This window comes from Syzygium oleosum, unplaced genomic scaffold, assembly GCF_021117445.2.
Source record: "Syzygium oleosum isolate NSW1041296 unplaced genomic scaffold, Sole_v2.1 Sole_v2.13, whole genome shotgun sequence".
In the NCBI taxonomy this organism is placed as follows: Eukaryota; Viridiplantae; Streptophyta; class Magnoliopsida; order Myrtales; family Myrtaceae; genus Syzygium; species Syzygium oleosum.
Genome location: NW_026607497.1, coordinates 9,187,610 through 9,208,345, shown reverse-complemented (window position 1 = coordinate 9,208,345; position 20,736 = coordinate 9,187,610). Strand labels below are relative to the sequence as shown.

Genomic DNA, 20,736 nt, shown 5'->3' with positions numbered 1-20,736 from the left:
CCGTATCCATATATCCACCATTTTTATTAGCAAAATCGTGTCCTTTCCTACATTTTTTACTCATTTTTTTAATCTACAAAAGTAATTTACTCTTACAATTTTTCCAACATTTTTCAACCATGATGTGAGCTCCCACATCGGCATAGTTCAATCTTACAAGGACGAAAATGACAAAAATTCGGAAGAATCGTTTCGAGGGCGAGGACGAAATTGAACAAAAATGGTAAAAAATCCTCTCCTTTCCCTTTCATGCGTAGCCGTTTATAATCTTGTGCAGCGGCCCCTCCATTTCTCCATCTTTCAACTTTTCAACCCTAAATTCTCTCTGCCCCCCTCCCCCTTCCCGAGCGTGGCCCAGCGGCTCTGCTACAGTGCGCGGCGTCTCCGGCGGCGGGCGGCGGGCGGCGGCGGCGGCGGAGGAGCAGACCCTCGCTGCCTCGAGCGGCTCCTGGACAGCGTCCGCTAGCTCGATCCTCTTCGGCGGCGGATTTCTTGCCGGAGGTTCGTTTCTCCGTGTCCTTTCTCGGCTGAAAGTGTCCTGCTTGAGATTTGCTTCGGTGCGTGTGCATGGAAAATGAGCAGGATTGTCAATCTCGGTTGCGGAATCGCGCGTAGTTCCGAGTGGTAGACTGTTGATTCCGGTCGTTTGGTTTGCTTTTTCGATGGTTAGTCAGTGGCAATTGATCCTGTTGCCGGCGGTAGACACTCGCGATCGCTGTATCTGATTCATTGAGGTTGATAGGAGTCCAGAATTGATCTTCCCGTGTGCTTCAGTTCTCCGATAGCTCTCCCATTGTCCTCTCATTTCGTAATCTGGGTTCGCCCGTTTCTTTCTTAGGAAATAAGTAATTCAAAGGTTTGTGGATATGATGACCTTTTCCGCGACTTGGTTTGTTGTGATATGCGTCCAATTGCAGCAATGTCTATGCAAGAAATCTTGTTTCATTTAATACGATAGTAGTATATCGCGGGTACGGTTTCTCGTATCTTTTCTTTTAATGTGCCGAATTTTATAGAGTGTTGGATCATCATTTTTTTTTCGGTTGCCTCTTAAATGCGACAACGATATTATTCCGCAGTAGTGCGGGCATCAAATTTAAGTTTTATGTATTGCTCCTTGATTTTCTTTTTTTGTTTTACTTTATGTGATGAGTTCATTAAATGAGCGATTATCTTTTCATTGCAGAATATGAGCAGCTTGGTCGAACGGCTACGTGCTAGATCAGATCGAAGGCCAATTTACAGCATAGATGAATCAGATGACGATGATTTTGTTCCCCGAAAACCTGGGGTGACTCTTGACAAGCTAGAAAAGATAGTCAGGGATGATGCGGTCTGTATTAGCATCCTTTTTTTCCATTTTTCCTTTTTGCATGATTGCAGCATGTTTTCATCGATGCGTCTCCTTTATACTTGAGAGTATACATTTAAGATGGAAACAGAGGAGTGGGCTGTAAAAGATGGACAGTAAGGATTGCATAATGTCAATTAATCGGCTTTGTGACTGAAAGCCGCTTCCAATTGTGCTCTAATTTGGATTTGGTTGTTCGCTGTACTTTTGTGCGGTGCTTGAGATTTGTTGTATTTTCTTTTTCTTATATCTTTTGTAGCACTGTGATTTGAAACATGTATTCTTTCTTTCTCCTTTTTTATTGATATCAGTTGTTTAATAATACTACTTCGTTAACCAGTTATTTAGTTTCAGTTTTATAGATGAAAGTTAGATCACGGTTTCATTTCTGAACTGTTTATCTGCTTTCTTTGATTAACAGAAGGGAGATTCTTGTCAAGCCTGTGGTGAAAGTGAAAATCTTTTGAGCTGCGAGACATGTAACTATTCTTACCATGCCAAGTGTTTGATACCGCCTCTCAAAGCTCCTTATCCGAGCAATTGGAAATGTCCTGAATGTGTATGGCTCCCTTAGATGTATTCTCTTTTATTTCTTTCTTTTGGCAAGTTCTCAATCATTCGGCATATGTGAGAACTGGTATGTTGTGATTTCAGGTTAGCCCCTTGAATGATATTGAGAAGATTTTAGACTGTGAAATGCGCCCCACTGCAGCTGGCGATAGTGATGCTTCTACACTGGGTACAAAGCAAATTTTTGTGAAACAATATCTTGTTAAGTGGAAGGGATTGTCCTATCTGCATTGCACCTGGTAATTTTAGGCTGCACCATTTCCTCAGTAACGAGAATTGCCATATGAGATTTATTACTTCTGTAATTACACTTTTTGTGTCTCTTTTGTTATTGCTGGGAAATCTCGCTTTTCGTTGGTTGTTCAGCTTTGCTTGTCATGCAACTTCCATTGTGTTTTTCTTTCAGGATCCCTGAGAAGGAGTTTCTAAAAGCTTTCAAGTCAACTCCACGGTTAAAGACAAAGCTGAACAACTTCCACAAGCAAATGGCATCAAACAATAATGCCGAGGATGAATTTGTTGCCATAAGACCAGAATGGACTACAGTTGATCGGATTATTGCATGCAGGTTTGATTATCTTGACCTCGAGCACTTTGGGAGATGTCTTACTTTGCCTTCAGGCAATTTGTTTTTGCTATCTAATCTGCTCTTGAGGTGAGGTTTGAGTACTAGTGCTCCTAGGTATAATGTTGTACATCCATTGTGCTGCTTGTACTCTTCAATTTAGACTGTCATAAAGAAGAATTGGGCTTCTTTGTACTTGGCAATAAAGTCAAGAAAATATTTACCTTTTGATCTGGTTTTATTTATTCCTCAGTTTTCTTGCTATGTTGATCTTTTCTACATTCTCATCTTGTTAGTTATTGGTGTTTTGATATTTTGAATTGTATTATTAAGTGTGGTGTCATGTACTGAATGCTGTAGGGGAATTGATGACGAAAAGGAATATCTAGTGAAGTGGAAAGAGCTTGCCTATGATGAATGTTACTGGGAATTTGAGACGGATATTTCTGCATTCCAGCCGGAAATTGAAAAATTTAATCAAATACAGTCCAGGTCTCGCAGATCATCTTATGTTAAAAAAAAGAGTAGCCTTCGAGACTCTTCTGATCCGAGGAAGAAGCAGAAAGAATTTCATCAGTATGAACATAGTCCAGAATTTCTGACAGGAGGTATAATTCTCAGTATTTGTTGGTGTTGCATTCTGCTGCTTCGATATATCTTCCATCTATTTCCTTATCTTTGTCTATCTGCTGCTTGTGATAATGAAGGTTCGCTGCATCCATATCAACTTGAAGGTCTTAATTTTCTACGGTTCTCTTGGTCTAAACAGACACATGTGATTCTTGCTGATGAGATGGGTCTTGGTAAGTCCTTGTCACGAGGAAAATTTATGCACTGAATTTGCTTTTTGGTTTTCTGTGTAAGCTATTCTTTATTTTTTGCAGGCAAAACTATACAGAGTATTGCTTTTTTAGCATCTCTGTTTGAAGAAAATTTATATCCATTCTTAGTTGTCGCTCCACTTTCTACTTTGCGGAATTGGGAACGGGAATTCGCTACATGGGCACCTCAATTGAATGTTGTATGTATATTAAACTCTTATTACATCATATTTATCAGCAGTATCGGTGAGCATTGTCATGTGAGGTTCTACTTTCATAGGTCATGTATGTTGGCTCTGCCCAAGCTCGTACCATGATTCGAGACTATGAATTTTACTTTCCCAAAAGCAAGAAGCTCAAGAAAAAAAAATCTGGCCAGCTTGTTAGTGAGACCAAGCAGGATAGGATAAAATTCGATGTCCTCTTAACATCATATGAGATGATTAATCTGGACACAGCATCATTGAAGCCGATACAGTGGGAATGCATGGTAAGATTTTGTTGGTAATTAAACTGATAAATATTATCCAACTTGATGAAGGCTTGACATGATGTGTTCCTTCAGATTGTTGATGAAGGTCATCGGTTGAAAAATAAGGATTCCAAATTGTTCCATTCATTGAAGCAGTATTCAAGCAGACATCGAGTCCTATTGACTGGAACACCTCTTCAAGTGAGTTTTTTATAATATTATCCCGAAAAATGACAGTACTTCCTGGTACTAGGATTCACTTGAGCAACTTTCCAATTATAGCTAGGTCTGCATTCACTCAAATCTTGTAGTGATTTTTCTTATAACAACTTCCTACTTCAATGCTTAGCTTATATATGATTTACAGACCATTGAAGCCTTTGATAGACAAAATCACATGTCCATTATTTTTTTAAAGATGAGGGAGGGTTATAGTTTCCTTGAGGTGCAAGTCAAATGTCATGAGTTTATAGCCCATATTTTTACAGCACATGGCCTACTACTCAATTTCTTAACCTGATTCATGGAAAGAAAAATTGTTAGTGCAGTACAGACTGACAGGATAAGCAAACCCAATTTCGTTTGCAGCTAGGTTTAGCTTGTTTTTTTTATTCTGTGTAAAATCTTTTTTCCACCTCCTTGTCACGTGTGCTGAGAACAATGCGAGGACGGGGTTTACTAAATTGGTAGGGGCTGGGGTTTGAGCGACTGAGTTGGGAATGCCGACTAAATTTCTTGTTTAAATTGTCAGTCTTTCCTTTTCAACATAGGTCTCTGTGACTGAACCACATGAGTGTGTTTTCTATTTGCTGTTTCTGTCATTAGTTAGTAACAACCTTATATTACTTTTCATTCAGAGAATGTCGGTGGAGCGTTTTTGTGTTACGAGTCTGAGTTCCTTTACTTTTCTTGGTGGAGTCAAGACGAGTTTTAAATTTGTGTAATTAATTTAGAAGAATTACCTTGGGTGGGTGGTTCGCAGTGAGTAAACTTTGGATGTTGGGTTGGAGCATGGAATAGTTAAGCCAATCACCAGTGTCTTAGTTATGGTAACAGAATTTAGGATTAGATATCTTGTGTACAGAATTTTTCCCTTTTCTAGCTTTTCTTTTATTCTTGTCTGTGTTTTGTATTACCATTGTTTTACTTAAGTTATTAGCAACAATTACTCACAACTATCTATTTGGTACATTTTCAGAATAATCTGGATGAGCTTTTTATGCTTATGCACTTTCTTGATGCCGGGAAGGTTCGTTTACATGGACATTTAGAAAATATCAGAATACTTTGTTTAGATCTATGATGGATTTAAATCTGGCTGATACCTCCCCAATCAATTTTGGCGCCTGCAGTTTGGAAGCTTGGAAGAATTCCAGGAAGAATTCAAGGACATCAATCAGGAGGAGCAGATTATAAGACTTCATAAGATGCTGGCTCCACACCTTCTTCGAAGTATGACTCCCAAACTGGTGCTGCAAACGTTTCGTGTTTTAGAAAGGAGAAGAAACGATTTTTTGTCAACACTTTTGGCTAAAAGAGATATTTAATCTTCTTGGCCTTTTGTAGACTTCATAAAATGCTGGTTCCACACCTTCTTCGAAGTATGACTCCCAAACTAGTGATGCAAACATTTCGTGTTTTACAAAGAGAAGAAACTATTTTTTGTCAACACTTTTGGCTGAAAGAGATATCATTTTCTTGGCCTTTTGTATCCCTTGTGAATTTTTCTTCACTTTAGGCGACAATAATTACCCCTACGGTGCAATTAAAGTAAAGAATCAAATATTCTCTCAGTGAAGTTAAATTCCAGTGACGTCCTGGATAGGGTTTATACTGATTGGAGACAATAGCTCTCAAGTAGAATATTTGTATGGCCGCCAGATGCATGTTATAGTAGACATATAGCTACCATATGTAATGGGAGTTTCATTTTCAATAGGTTTAGTCTCTTAATCTGATGTGAATCAAGTTTGCGTGATACTGCAGGAGTAAAGAAAGATGTCATGAAGGAGCTGCCCCCAAAAAAGGAACTTATTTTACGTGTTGAGTTGAGTGCCAAACAGAAAGAATACTACATGGCCATTCTAACTCGTAATTATCAGATACTAACACGGCGAGGTGGTGCCCAGGTAGAATGGGAGATTTAATGGAAGGAGCTATTCTTTATATTTGACAACAACATTCTAATTGGTTTGTTCTAAGTGGCAGATATCTCTTATGAATGTGGTTATGGAACTGCGGAAACTGTGTTGCCATCCTTACATGCTAGAAGGAGTTGAACCAGATATAGAAGATAGCGGTGAAGCCTACAAGTATATTACAATCTCTTTGATTTTGTATCATGTTACTGAAGATGGCTCTAATGCTTGCATTTCGTTGAATTTTATGTGAATTCACTGCCTAGAACACTCGACATAGTTATGAGAGCTGCCACGTACTTGATCTGATGTTGCAATGGTCAGCTTGTTTGTTGTTCAAATTTATGAGTCCCCTTTTCTCTTCTTCCACTTTTCTTTCGACAGACAACTCCTGGAATCTTGTGGGAAATTGCAGCTGTTGGACAAAATGATGGTGAAGCTTAAAGAGCAAGGACATAGAGTGCTCATTTATACACAATTCCAGCACATGTTGGACTTACTTGAAGATTACTGCACTTACAAGGTAGCCACCCGATGTCGATACTTTGGATGTTTGTTCTTTTCGGCATGTAATTTGTGGTATTTAGCATTCTAATGTCATCATTTGCTGATATGTTGGGTGCGTTTGCATCTCATTTACCACACAGAAATGGCAATATGAAAGGATAGATGGCAAGGTAGGTGGAGCAGAGAGACAAATACGTATTGATCGCTTTAATGCCAAAAACTCCACCAGATTTTGTTTCCTTCTCTCTACAAGAGCTGGAGGGTTGGGAATAAACCTTGCTACCGCAGATACCGTAATTATATACGACAGGTAAAATGGTTGATTTTATCCTAATTTCTAATTGTATTAGAGAGTTTGCACTGAATAAATATTATTGAGAGGATCAGCACCTAAACTGGTAAGTTGAGAAAAAATACATTGGTTATGTATGTGGCAATCTGTGATTTGTTGAAGTGAAAACTTCTAAAGGAGGATTTGCTTTATTATCATATCTACCGTCGGATGGACATAGGTGTTGACATAATTATCTTCCCTGGGAGATGCCTTTTCTCTCCCACGGTAATTAAAGTAAGGCGAAATAGGAGGAAACGAGAATCTATTTTATTTGGCAACAAAACATATACTAGGGGCTAACTTTGGAGGAGGGTCACTTGTGAGAACAAGGAATCCTATAGGGAGGGTTTGGGGATACTTAATTTGTAGTTTGTGTAAGCATATTATAGGGAAAATCTTGTTTATATGGTCTGTTTTGGAGGACTATGGAGGATTTGGTAGTGAACTGGAGCTTGGAAATGTATACTTTCTTTATTTCCTTCTTTAAGCAGTACTCTTTTCCCTTTTTCAACCAAATTGTTTATGGATCAGAGATCTTGTTTGTTGTTACTCTCTCAGTACAACAGTTTCTCATTCAATTCCGGAATCTATTTTCTCTGATTGTTATCAATTTTATCACTCGATCTGGAATCCATGCTTTGGACAAACCTAAAGAGCATTTTCCATAAATGAATAAGAACAATGTAGGTGTTTATTTTTATGATGTTGGATGTCTGGTTTTATTGGTCACCCAATTAATTTAATTGGGTCATGACATCTCCAATCATATTGCAATTAGATATTTTCTTGTACGAATAAGGGCTTCTTTTGTATTTGGAAACAACTTGTGGATGGTTAAAGATATAATTTGAAATGATAGATTTCATAAACATATATTTTATCCTATGTATCTCTAATTTTATCAAATAACGAGAAGGAAATCGTTGCCAAATTAATCTGTTGTGGATCCTTCTGCAGACATTACTTGTATTTAGGCGTGTTTTTTTGGGAACTTCTATTTAAGCAATTCGTTCCTTTAAATTTTGTGACAAATACTGGATTAATCAAGGATTCATTGATTCTATCTAATCAGTATGCGTTTTGTTTAATATAATTGGGAAATATGTCTTGAATGAGTTACGCAAAATGTGAACTGTGCAAAGTTTATTTAAAGACTACCATATTCTTTCATGCATGACGTTTTATATATTGTTGTTCGTCTAGTGCACTCTTATTTATACAGCTTTCCTAACTTTGTCCATTTTCAACAATAGGAAATATGATTAGTATCTATGTTCTGTTTTTACATAAGTATTGGTCACCTATACGTTATTTTGGTGAAGTTCTTTTAGTTTTTTATTTCTCCTCCCTCCCCTTAGGTCCCACCACTTGACATCTCTCTCTCCCTCATGTCTTTCTTCCTACTCGGGCCCCACGCACCCTCTCTCTCTCTCTCTCTCTCTCTCTCTCTCTCTCTCTCTCTCTCTCTCTCTCTCTCAATTTATATTCAAGTACAAGATCATTAGATCTGTTGAAAGCTATTCGCTAGAAATTCTATGGGCGGTGAATCTCTTAGTTTTGAACAGATACTGAGGATATATCTCATGATTAGCAGTTGAAGGATCTTCCGAAAGCAGAAGTCATTCCTTTTCCTATTATTTGTTATGAATGTCCGAATGTGATAAGAAAAAGTTAGAAAGATGCGAATAAAGCGTTTTTCAGTTTTTCCATTCCAGCCATTTTGTCGGAGACTCTCTATGGAATGTATCTCTGTTTAGAGTGGGGGAGTGTCTCAATTTTCTTTTCTTCTTTGGTTCTGGAGTTAGTTGACAGTGTTTATGATAAGTAGTCATTTATGATGTGGTTAAGGCATTTTAGTTGGTCTAGTTTATGTCAAAATTTTAGATATTGCCAGTGATAGGCATCTTTCCTTTTGTGGCCTGCGTTTATTTTTCTCTTTCTACTTATGGAAACTTCTTCCGGTTTTTTTTTTGCAGTGATTGGAATCCACATGCTGATGTACAAGCAATGGCCAGGGCTCATCGACTTGGACAGACCAACACAGTTAAGTGTTGTTGTTTAGATATACCGCAGGATGTTGTTATTTTTTGTGGTCTTGATACAAGAGGTTCTTTTTCCTGTGCTCAGGTAATGATATACAGATTGATTACGCGAGGTACTATTGAAGAAAGGATGATGCAAATGACTAAGAAAAAGATGGTTTTGGAGCATTTGGTGGTTGGAAGGCTAAAGGCTCAAAACATTAACCAGGTAGACAGCTCCGATCCTCACTGATAACCTGCGCCACCACACCCCCCACCCCCCACCCCCCCCGGTCCCTCCTTCCCCCAGTGTTGAGAGTTCTGATCTGTTATTGTCTGGTCACAGGAAGAGTTAGATGACATAATTAGATATGGCTCGAAGGAGCTATTTGCTGATGAAAATGATGAAGCTGGAAAGTCCCGCCAAATTCACTACGATGATGCTGCCATAGATAGGTGAGCTTCCATTTTTGTTTTCTCCGTTACTTATGAAATTATAAATAATCAACGTGAGATTGTTGTACTTTATAACAGACTACTTGATAGAGAACAAGTTGGAGGTGAAGAGACTACAGTGGAAGATGATGAAGATGATGGATTTTTGAAGGCCTTCAAGGTTTTTCATTTAGCATTAAACCTTGAAGATTATAGAACTTGTCTTTTGTGTGATGTGATGGGAGATTTGTCTTTGTCTAGTGAGCTTAAACTACACAGTGCATATAGTTTTAGATGTATAATATCCAAGAAAGAAGTGGATTAGGAGTTATGAGACTCTCACATGGCACTTCTTTAATCCCGGATGAGAGATCATTGATAGGTAGGACAAGTGACGATAAAACTTTGAGGTCCTGTTTGGTTAACAGGACTGAGAAGGTGGAAATAAAATAAAAGGAATCTGTAGAAAAAAATTGAGAACGAGAATAATAATTACTAGCTAAGTTACCTTGTTTGATAACGCTCTAGAAATGAATGTATGGTTTAAATTTTGTAGGTGTGAATCACTATAAGACTAAATAATACATGGATTTTTAAGATGTACTTACCACATTGAGTTTCCTTCTATGAAAAGATGCCAAATAAAAGCCTTAACTATTGGTGAATTTATGAAGTTACGATATTCGTCAACTTTAATTCCTTACCACCTCTCCTTATTCCCATTCCATCGGCTCTATCCCTGGTAGGGCCTTAGTATATAAGACAGCCGAGCAGGCACCTTTTGTTCACATCCTTCTTCAAGAAAATCTATCCTGCTTCACGGTGCAATGTCTCGAGGCAAAGAGGTAGTGAATCGCAACCAGATAGATCAATAATTTCTTTTGATTTTGATATTCTTTTCCTTCTCAAGGGAGGAAGACGGGGTGGGGGTGGTGGTGGTTGTTTTACTTCAAGGGGCTGCTGAATCACACATCCATCAAACTTCCTTGCTAGGACTGGCCCTTTGATAGGCATGAGGTTGAGGGCTATGATCTGACATACTACTCTGTATCTGACAGTTATTCGACCTTTCACTGTACATTTTTCCTCAGGAAGAGTTATATACCCTGTTCAAGTTATAATTTCACACTTTCTCAATTCTAAAACATTGCATTTGCCCTTGTTGCACGTCTATTTAATCAAGAAGGCGAGTCAGTAGCTGGGACATGACCTAGATCAAAGTCCTAGGATGTTCCTTCTCCATTCCATATCGCCACAGGCCTTCCTTTTTCTTTTTATTATCATAGTCACAGGCGATTTGGCTTCGGCGTTCTCTGGGGGGCAAATATTTTTGGTGAGATCCACTCAGATGTGGAAGTTTTTCTAATTACTGTAAAGAAAAAGCGAGCTTCATGGGCTCAGTTCCCCACTATGTGGTTTTTGTAACCTGCCAATGAAGGCTTGGTTGAGCCTAAGCTGATACCCTTGGAATGATGCTAAACATCACAAAGAGAAGAAAATTACACACAAGGGAGTCCCTGCATGTCTTGAGTTGGCTTATTCTAGAAATCATCAGACTACCAACAAATTATTTAGATGTCTGCTATTAGAACTTTGATTTCTCTATTTGAATTCATATAATTTATGCGACCTACCATTGCATGAACCTCTATGTACTTATTGGTGATTTCTAGGATTTAAACAATTTGACTTTCCTGCTGAGCACTACGTATAGTCAAGCTCCAAGTTTAGGTTCTTCATTTTTAGGGCGTCATGCTATAAATCACTATAAATCCTTTTTGTCTAGGTGGCGAATTTCGAATATATTGATGAAGTAGAAGCTGTAGCTGAAGAAGAAGTGCAGAAGGCTGCTGAAGAGAGTAAATCTACCATAAGCAATTCGGAAAGAACAAATTTTTGGGAAGAGCTGTTAAGAGATAGATATGAAGTGCACAAAGTTGAGGAGTTCAATGCCTTGGGGAAAGGAAAAAGAAGTCGGAAACAGGTTTGTACTGTATGTTTTTGCCATGTTATAAGAAAGTGGCTCGCTGTGCTGTTGATGATGATTATTGAATGAATAAAACTTTACAGAACTTTTTCTGTTAGGCTGTGAAAGAATTTCCCATTCTTATACGAGTTGCGCTATTTCCTATTATATGGTCGGAGGTCTAGAGTGATCATTAACACACAATCAATCTGAACATTCAAACTTTGTTTGATTCAAAGTGGGTTATTGTGAATTTTCTAGATGGTATCTGTTGAAGACGACGATCTGGCTGGACTGGAAGATGTCAGTTCGGAGGATGAGGATGAAAACTATGAAGCTGAATCCACGGATGGTGAAGCTGCTCTTCCTGGAATTCAAACTGGAAGAAGGCCTTATAGAAAGAGACCTAGGGGTATGTCAATTCTTTTTTTGTGTTAGCTAGTGCAGTTTGTGCTCGATTACCATAATGTGCTTTTTCACTAAAGTGCTCATCTTTGATCATGTTTCTGCAGTTGACAGTACGGAGCCACTTCCTCTTATGGAAGGTGAAGGACGATCATTTAGGGTACTGGGATTCAATCAAAATCAGCGGGCAGCCTTTGTGCAGATTTTGATGAGGTTTACTTCTGTATTTGCAAAATTCAATCATCCGTATGTTGGGTTCAGATTAAATACTGCAAGATCTGTACAGTGATGAACAGACAATCTCTTTTTTGGATTCTACATATATTACATTTTGATTTGCTGATATTGTTTCATAGGTTATTGTCGATTCTGCATTTTAGAAAGTGAAGCTTATTATTGAGAACGTATTTTTATGGTTTAAGAATAAACTTTTATGATGAGACTTACTTGGAGCTCTGCTGCAGATTTGGAGTTGGTGATTTTGAATGGAGGGAATTTGCTCCCCGTTTAAAGCAGAAGACTTATGAAGAAATTAAAGAGTAATGTGTTACCATCTTTATAGTTTTGAGAAACTTGGGATTGGAACACGGTTCTAATATTTTGCTCTTTTGGTCGATATTTTCTGTATTAGATATATTCTGTTAGATGAACTTTTGCAGGTGCTGATATGTGTTACTGAGGCAACTCATACACTTGAAAAGAACTGTTTTAAGTTACATTTTTCGAGTTTCCTCAAGAATGAGTATTGGTTTTATCAATTCCCATTTCTTAGCATCACTAGATTACACAGGTCTGCATGTAAATAGGCGATTATCATTTTCTTTCTTCTCATATAGGATGCTTTAAGCATCTTAATACTGTCAATTAAGATGGATTGGAGGATTGACTAATTAAAGCTTATTCCAGGTTCTTTATATAAATAAGACGACTGGGACTACTTGGTACACTTATGGTGGGAAAATGTGATTTGATGTTGAGTTTGGGCCTTCTCCAGTTTTTTTTTTTTTTTGAAAGGGGTGGGGCAGGGGGGGGGGGGGGTTTCAATTAAAAACACTGAGGTTCTCCGTAAAAGGAAGTTCCACATACATTACAATCGCTAAAACTGGAGCCATGTTGTGAGTTCAGTGCAAACACGTTCAGCTCATAACTCTGCTTTGTCCTTATATGATGCATGTTTATTTGTATTTCATTGAATGTAGATTGTCGCATTGTTGCATTTGTAGTGTTCCAGTTATTTTGTCAATTTAGTTCAGCTTACTTTTTGCATAGTATGCTGCGTATCGTTCTAAATTCCATTTGTGTACAGCTGTCAATCATACTACACATTGGTATAATATCTATTGCAGCAAGACATTAGTTTTTGGTATATAATTTGTTGAAGTCATCACTTTTGGATTTTGGATTGATATTTGGAATAATAAATGTTCATTCCTTATACTTGTTCTAGTTATAATTGGTGTTACTAAGGAGTGGATTCTGTTCTTACAGTTATGGAAGAATATTCTTGGCTCATATTGCTGAAGAAATTACAGACGCGCCAAATTTTTCAGGTAATTAGTGCTTGTGACCTCCGTTTTCTTAAATCTAGGGATTTTGTATGTTACATTTTGTCAATTATCTTGCTGCTTCTTGTGCCTTGTTTCTCATGATGGTTGATTACAGATGGTGTTCCAAAGGAAGGACTTAGAATAACAGATGTACTCGTTCGAATTGCTCAATTGATGCTGATACAGGAAAAGGTAATTTTGTCAGCTTTGCTCGGGTCTTTCTATATCATTGTATCAGACAAACATATATTGAAGTCATTCATGGACACGTGGACTGGGTTTTTGTGCTTGTCTCTTGTTAAGTAACACTGGAATCAATTATAGCATATGCAGAGATGGTGCATTGGGTGTTCATTAGGTCTAAGGCAATTTGCTTGATGCTTGGGCTATGGTCAATGCGATTATCTGAGTGAAAGGATAAGCTGATCTTGGGCAATTCTCACGATTTTGACAGACATCAAGTTGATATTTGTGTATGATATTAAAGTGCACCGATGTGGTTCCTCCTATTTGCAACGTAGAAGCTGGAAAAGATCTAAATAATGCAACACCCCTCATTTTGATAGCCTGCCTATCTCTCTCCTCCAAATAGTCTAAAAACTGAAAGCAGGGATTAAAGACAAAAAACTTTCCATGTTGTTACAACATTTCAACCTTAACCAAGTTGAGAGTTACCAGCTAACAGACTCTGCCTGTGGGCAAACTAATGTGCAAGAATGATAGAGCCACATTTCAAATTCTCCGAATCTTGGGGCAATGGTGCACGAGAAAAAAATGTCTAATGCTTACCAAAACAGCACCTGCTGGCTAGCAGCCAAGCGTTTCTCTCCAAATTTTGTATAGTTGAATATTACTTCCCGGCACTCCCACAAAAAAAGTATGTTGGTCGTTTAGTTTTCCAACAAATCCTGCAGGGAAAAAGTTGCCAACTTCTGCTGTGTACAAGTAATAGCTCTTGTAGGTTCATATGCCGGGGTGATCCCATGATAGCTGTGTGAAAGTAGCGTTAGATAATCTCTTCATTAAATGATTGTTTGCAAAAGGGATTTTGAAGGTCAATGGCTTATGATAATAGCTGTATACTGCGGTACTTTATGAACGGCTACTTGGTGGGAATCACTGCAGGCATTTGATTGCACCAAAGACATATTTCGTCGGCCTATCTATTAAATAATTTCTTTGGTCTGATCCTTACAGGTATAAAAATACCCATGATCAGGATTTATGGAATTTCTATAGCTTAAGCTTATCATTTAGTAATATTTTATAGTCACTTCAGTTGTAGGTTTTTTCTAATGTTCGCATGGAAAGGTTTGGCTTGTTGGCCCTTTTATATGTGTTACTGTGTCTGCCTTTATAGCTTTCTTCCTTCCAATGGTGCATGATTTCACTTTTAGTCCCTGTATTAACTTTTGCACTTATTAATGGCGCTTGCAGTTTAAAATTCAAAGTAAACTATATTGATCGTGATAGTTCATACTGAAGGATCGCACTTGCTCTCTTTAGCCTGATCTTGAAGAGTTTAGTCATATGATGCACATGTCTCTAATCATAACTTGAAGAAGTTGTAAGGTGGTGTCTAGGTGCAGTCTTTAAGAATCCATACCGAACAATGTCCTAGATACTTATAAATTCAGTTAGGCATATGAAGATTTAGAAAATAAAGTTGTTTAATTGTAGGGCGCTTACCTACTCACCAAAAAAATAACATGAAACTACAGGGGTTTTTAACTTTTAAAATAATGTAAGTTGCATTTCAACAGAATTCGAGGAGATTTACGTTATTGTTGACATCAGAAGACGAATATGCTTGTCTGCTAAACAAATTGGTGGAGGTTAGATAAATTTGGAATTTCAGTCGCACGTGTGCTGTTCACTAAAGATCTGTCACATGATTTGGCTCCTTCCTGGTGCCATTTTGCAATAAGAGATCTATATCTATCAAAAAAAAAGAAAAAAGAAAAAACAAAAAAGAAAAATTGCATGTGTGCTAGAGCTGGGGCTTGCGTAATCAAGAAGTATATGGAATTACAGCCTGCTTCCCTGTGGTCCGCATCATATTCTGACTCAATCAGTTGGAGGTACAATCTTGATGTAACTTTATGATTGGATCGCTATACGTAGAGTACCTAGGGTTTATTTCATAATATTTTGTATTTACATGAAATGGCCATCTTGTTTGTTTTGTCTCTCTTGTGCATTTCTTGGCCCCTGGACTTTTGCTTATGTGCAAGCTGAATAGTATCAGTTCAGCTGTGAGTAATGGCGATAGCATTTTCTGATAATGCAGGTGCAGTCCGCATCAGAAAATGTTGGGGCACCACTTTTTTCAGAGGACATAATATCGCGCTTCACGGGATTGAAGCCTGGAAAATTTTGGAAGGATGAACATGATTTTTTGTTACTGCGAGCTGTGCTCAAGTATGCCTTCTAACCTGGTCATTTACTAAAGTAATGCTTTGACATGTGGTTTCATATGGTTTATATTTATAGAAGTAGTGTGCTCTCAGCAAATGCTCCAAATTACTATGTTTTTAAGAGCGCTTTTCCTGATATCACATCAGTGTATGTCCCATCATTGCCTCCGGTATTTCCCCGGGAGACTTCATGCTACTTTTAGTAATGAGCGAAGCCTTATTAGATTGGTGACTAAATAATTTTTTTTTTTTGGTAAGTGACTAAATAATTTTATCAATCCTTTTTCTGATTCTTTTGCATGCTGATGTGACTAAGATTTCAATGGCACTCCTTGGACCAGTCTGCATGATAGCAAACGATTTTAGTTGCCAAAAGCTAGGTCAACTTAAATACCTCTTTTTTTCCGACGACGCCACTTGTTAGGTGGTTGTGGCTATATGAAAGCGTTCTATTTTATTGCGGTTGATTCTCTGTCAAGTCTTCTGAAAGACCTAAAAAGTCCATATCTTTTTAAATCTTCTCCTTTAAAGTTGGTTTGCTTTGCCCGATTTAGCCCAGCTCTTCATGTCATCAGCTCCTCATTGGAGCATCCAGAGGCCTTCGTTTCACATGGCAAAACACTTAGAAAGAGCATCTCTTATCTTGTCTTCGATTGGCCCTTCACCCACATTTCCTTGAATAATTTCATTCATAGTATATCTTTCCTAGAGTGTCAGCACATCCACAGAGCATTCTCATCTCTACTACACTCAACTCGTGTACTTGTTGGTGTTTAACCGCCCAGCATTATGGTGTCATAAAACACTGCTGGTCATATTGTCGCCCTATAGTTTTTCCCTTCAGCTTTCGTGGCATTTGACAATAGCCAAAACCCAGATGTACATCTTCCGTTAATCCATTTTTCTTTTGCTCTACGAGTAAGGTATTTGTCAATTTCAATCCTTTTGCAAAATGGATTCAAGATAGCGAACACCTACTCTTACTGAATTTATGCTACTACCTAAACAAACACCAGTAGACTCCAACCTTTTCCACCAGAGTTCAAGCTTCTCATTTGCTCCTGCTTGGGTTTTCATGTAGGAGTAATATATCGCTTTGTACCAAAAAAAGTGCCTTTTTCGTATTTGTTTAGGCTGGCTTTTTCTGAAAACTGTCATTCCATTTAAATTCTTCTTTTAGTAGGGATGTCATACTAGATTGCTGGTTTAGGGTATCATGTGTACCTGATGAATGAGAAGTAAACTCTTCTGTTTGTATTAATTTGATTCTTGGTGTATCATTTCTTTGCTGGAATTTGAAGGCATGGATATGGACGATGGCAAGCTATTGTGGATGACAAGGACTTGAGGCTTCAGGAGGTCATCTGTCAGGAACTAAATCTTCCCTTTATAAACGTACCTATCCCAGGACAGGTTCCTGTTCAACCTCAAAATGTTGCTAATAGTGCTGACGCAACTTCAAGCAACAACCAGCCCCGGGGAAATGGCAATGGAAATGGAAATGATCCAGCTGTTAATGTGTCACAGAGAGTGACTGAAACTGCAACCCAGGGACAGGTGTATCAAGATTCTAATCTTCTATATCACTATAGAGATACGCAGAGAAGACAAGTTGAGTTTATCAAGAAAAGGGTGCTCCTCTTGGAAAAAGGACTTAATACAGAGTATCAGCGAGATTACTTTGTGAGTTTAAATGTCTCCACTTGGGCTTTGTTTTGCATGTTAAAGTTGGTAATGATTTGTTGATCACTTGGTTATCTTGAGTTGCCTCTCAACAGATTGGTGCGTTTTCATTTTATAATTGTTTTACTCGATCTAGATAACATCTCTGTTAGTCTTGTTTCATGAAATGAAGTCCAAGCAGATGTTCACATAGGAGGTTCCATCAAATAACCAATTGTTCAAATAATTAGTACTTCAGATTTCAGATTTGCAGCTACAGTAAAATTATTGCTCCTCATATACCAACAAATTTTCCCTTTACGACCATAGCAATATTATCTCTATGGCTGCCCTCGTAACATCAAGAACTGTCTTCTTAGAAGATTTGTTTCTCTAGCATATGTATTTATGTGAGGTATAATCAAGTAATATGGTTGCCGATTAGAAAAATAATGTCAAAAGTTACAACAGTCTCACCGGTGGAATTTATTTTATCTCTCTTTTTATTACAACAGTGTCACTTTTGAAATGTGTGGAACCTATCTATCTGTGTTTTTTTCTAATCATGCGAAATAGTTACTGGTTCTGCTATTCTCTTTGATTTGATTGCGTTGTTCCTGCATTAACTTAATTAGGTTTTGATGTTTAGATTCAATATAGATTCAACTAATTGAGGATATTAGAGTTAATCACAGCATCAATTTCATCCGTCCATTGAGGTTATGGTTGATCCATGCCTGGCTGACACTCTTTTCCACTGATGAAGCAGGGAGAGCTAGAATCGAATGGGAATGGTTCTGAGGCGCCTGAATCTGAACCTAGAGTGGCAGATGCACCCCCTCCAAGCTCTGATAATGTTGATATGAAGATAATTGAGCAGCTGCCTCAGATTAATGTCATTGGTAAGAACCTTCCCCTAGTTTTCAATTTTGGGTGATTGTTTTAAGCTTACACATGATGTGCACCTCATAATGACATCTTTTCAAGATTTTTTGTTGAAAGAATTTCATTTTTTTTTTCTTATTTGTGCTTACGCATTTATTTCTTTATTACATGCACACTTCTTTGATAAGTATTATCTTTTATAAGTACATGAAAGGGCACCGAGGGTGTGTGTATTCCATTCTAATGGCATCGAGTGTATGGGTGGGAGGCAATCGGTATATATCTTTGGACCCCTTACATATAAGTTTTTCAAACAAGTTGAATTGTGCAACCATTTTGAGTAGGAGAACACAGGATTATTCCGAACGGTGGTCGCTGATTTTGTGGGTTATCTTGAACCACGAGTAGGCCATTTGGAGAAGTTGGGGACTGGCACTTGTGGTGGTCTTTTTATTTTCAAGTATCTTTTCCTCTACTGCTTACTGATTTATAGTTCGGTTATGCAAGACCCTAGATTTTTAGGAAACTGGTTTATTTTGACTTGAAAGAACCTTGCCTAACATTGTTAGGTTGGATAGCGGATTATTGTCTGGCTCTTCCCGTGGACGTAGGTGATTGAAGGACACGAATTAACCTTTTGAAGAAGAATCTGAGCTTGGAACTAACTCCAGCTCTTAATGTAGTGTTGGTCAAGAAAAACTCCTAATAAGCATAGAATATGGGGGTTGAATAACATCACGAGACGTATGATATCCTAAGCAAACTGGACTTATGCTGATAAGTAAAGGTCAAAGGTTGAAAGTATATAGCCATTCTTCGTATTTTGTCTTGATGTTGTGTGTGAAAGAGATCATACAATGGAGAGGAATACTGCATTTTGGGCCATAGTTGCAGGACATATTTACATTTTAAACATTGAACTATCTATTTATGTCCATGAAGAAGCACATTGGTTAGATAACTCTATTGTGTCAATTCTCCGCCTGTAGTTCATTGTTTGTTTGTCAACAGCTGCAGAGGAAATCTCCGCCGCTGCTTGTGATGATGATTCAGACCGAATGGAGCTTGCGCGGATGTATAACAAGGTTTGTCTATCGTATTGGTCTGATAATTTTGTTTCGAAACATTAGCACATTGGTTTTAGTGCGATTAAGATGAATTCTGCCAATGAAACTTTTTGTTCTTCTGAGTAGCTGCGTGGTTGTTCTCTAATTTTTCTTATTGATTGCAGATGTGCAAGGTTGTTCAGGATAATGTTCATGAATCAGTGCAGACATTCTACTCTGACAGCCCAGCCAGTCATAAGTTGCGGAAGAACCTCATTCCGCTTGAGAATGCCTTTGAAAGCATAACTCGAATCCTAACACCTGAGTCAGGGGACCCTCCTAAATCAGAAGATCCAGTGGTCAGTCCAGGTCAACAATCAAAGGCTGAATCCTCCAAAACCACCGCATCGTTCACTCGAGAAAATGGCCGTGCCAGTGCTGCCGTGGCGGACACCGAAATGCAGGAGTTAAATGAAGATTATATGTCAACGAGAGAAAGCAGGTTAGCTTTCTTATTTAAGGAGTTTGTGCGGGACGACTACATGCCTTCAGACGACGTCGCTGCTACTAAAATTGTTGACGTACCTGGGATTGAACGTTTGAGCTTGTCTGGCAATAAGGAGGAAGGCGCGGAAATGAAAGAGCAGAACGCCCCCGACGAGACAGAGAACCCAGAACCCAATGGAGCTGGTGGTGGTTCTGAGCGCGTGATCGTGCTGGACGACTAAAAGATACAGCGGCGATATCGCTGACCCGGCGGCAGGGTCACCCTTTAATAAATTCTTACAAACTATCTTTTCGAACCGTCTGAATTTACTTCATTGATGCATTAAGACATTTATTGCTAGACTCTTTTGCTCGAGAAGGCCTGACGGGAAGTGTTGCGCCCGTCTCATTGGGCTCTCGAGGTTGTTTGTGTTTCTCCGCTGTCTCCGATTCATTCGGAGTCGGTTTGCATTTGGCTTCTGATCTTGTTTGAGACAGTCTGTATGTGCAGTTAATTGTCTCGAGACTGATCTTCGTTGCTGTTTGAGACTTTGAACAAAGAATAATGGTCTGTTAACAATGTTGACCTGCAGGGTGTTTGACTGTGGAGCACTCTATATGTACAGATTTCTCAAATTTACCCCTGCAATATTTACTGTTATTTCGAAGGAAATGTCTCCTTGGTGAGACTTTTTTGAAAGGCTAGAAATGTGGAGTGGTTGAAAAATAGAAAATCATCCGCCACTTTCTAAATTCAAAAACTAACCCCTACTTACAAAAGGGAGAAAAAAAAGTTACTCGAATTTATTTACGAAATGCATGTGGTGCGCGTTAATTGTGGGTACCGGCACGTTGAAATAAAGAACGAAGTCCTATCAGCTCATCAAGTGTATAAACTTGGACAGACAGGACGATCTCGACTGCTTCCTCATATAATTTTACTTAAGTCACTCTCCTGCCTGAGGTAAGAAAATTCAAAAATGTTTCTCTTGTCTTTTACGAACTTTCCATGAAAAGGCCAAGAAAACAGAAAAAGCAGATATGCATGTTCACCACGCGCACATGCGCCGCCTACACACGCTGACTTCTCACTTCTACGGACTTCCTC

At 38.4% G+C, this 20,736-nt stretch overlaps 1 protein-coding gene across 3 annotated transcripts; it reads left to right on the top strand.

The window, feature by feature from the left end:
• The first annotated feature begins 277 nt into the window (after positions 1-277).
• On the top strand, positions 278-20,232 carry LOC115693906 (CHD3-type chromatin-remodeling factor PICKLE). Of its 3 annotated transcripts, XM_030620968.2 has the most exons (32): positions 278-501; positions 1,187-1,333; positions 1,773-1,910; positions 2,006-2,160; positions 2,328-2,489; positions 2,847-3,094; positions 3,194-3,289; positions 3,371-3,507; positions 3,588-3,797; positions 3,873-3,980; positions 4,978-5,028; positions 5,132-5,231; positions 5,766-5,908; positions 5,988-6,091; positions 6,302-6,440; positions 6,565-6,734; positions 8,735-8,801; positions 8,886-9,008; positions 9,126-9,235; positions 9,314-9,395; positions 11,001-11,198; positions 11,442-11,592; positions 11,693-11,798; positions 12,050-12,124; positions 13,074-13,135; positions 13,248-13,324; positions 15,423-15,553; positions 16,851-17,232; positions 17,978-18,113; positions 19,108-19,181; positions 19,328-19,644; positions 19,763-20,232. In XM_030620968.2, the coding sequence occupies exons 2-32, from the start codon at positions 1,190-1,192 to the stop codon at positions 19,779-19,781; spliced, it is 4,215 nt and encodes a 1,404-aa protein (XP_030476828.2). In that variant the 5' UTR covers positions 278-501; positions 1,187-1,189; the 3' UTR covers positions 19,782-20,232. The 3 variants fall into 3 exon arrangements, with proteins under 3 accessions (XP_030476828.2, XP_030476826.2, XP_030476827.2); XM_030620966.2 differs by having other exon boundaries at positions 19,328-20,232; XM_030620967.2 differs by having other exon boundaries at positions 279-501; positions 17,981-18,113; positions 19,328-20,232.
• Positions 20,233-20,736: the final 504 nt, after the last annotated feature.

Coding starts and splice junctions, on each gene's coding strand:
- LOC115693906 (XM_030620966.2), top strand. CDS start 1,190: ATGAGCAGCTTGGTCGAACGGCTACGTGCTAGATCAGATCGAAGGCCA. Junction 6,735..8,734: donor ACCGTAATTATATACGACAG/GTAAAATGGTTG, acceptor TTTTTTTTGCAG/TGATTGGAATCCACATGCTG. Junction 17,233..17,977: donor AGTATCAGCGAGATTACTTT/GTGAGTTTAAAT, acceptor CCACTGATGAAG/CAGGGAGAGCTAGAATCGAA.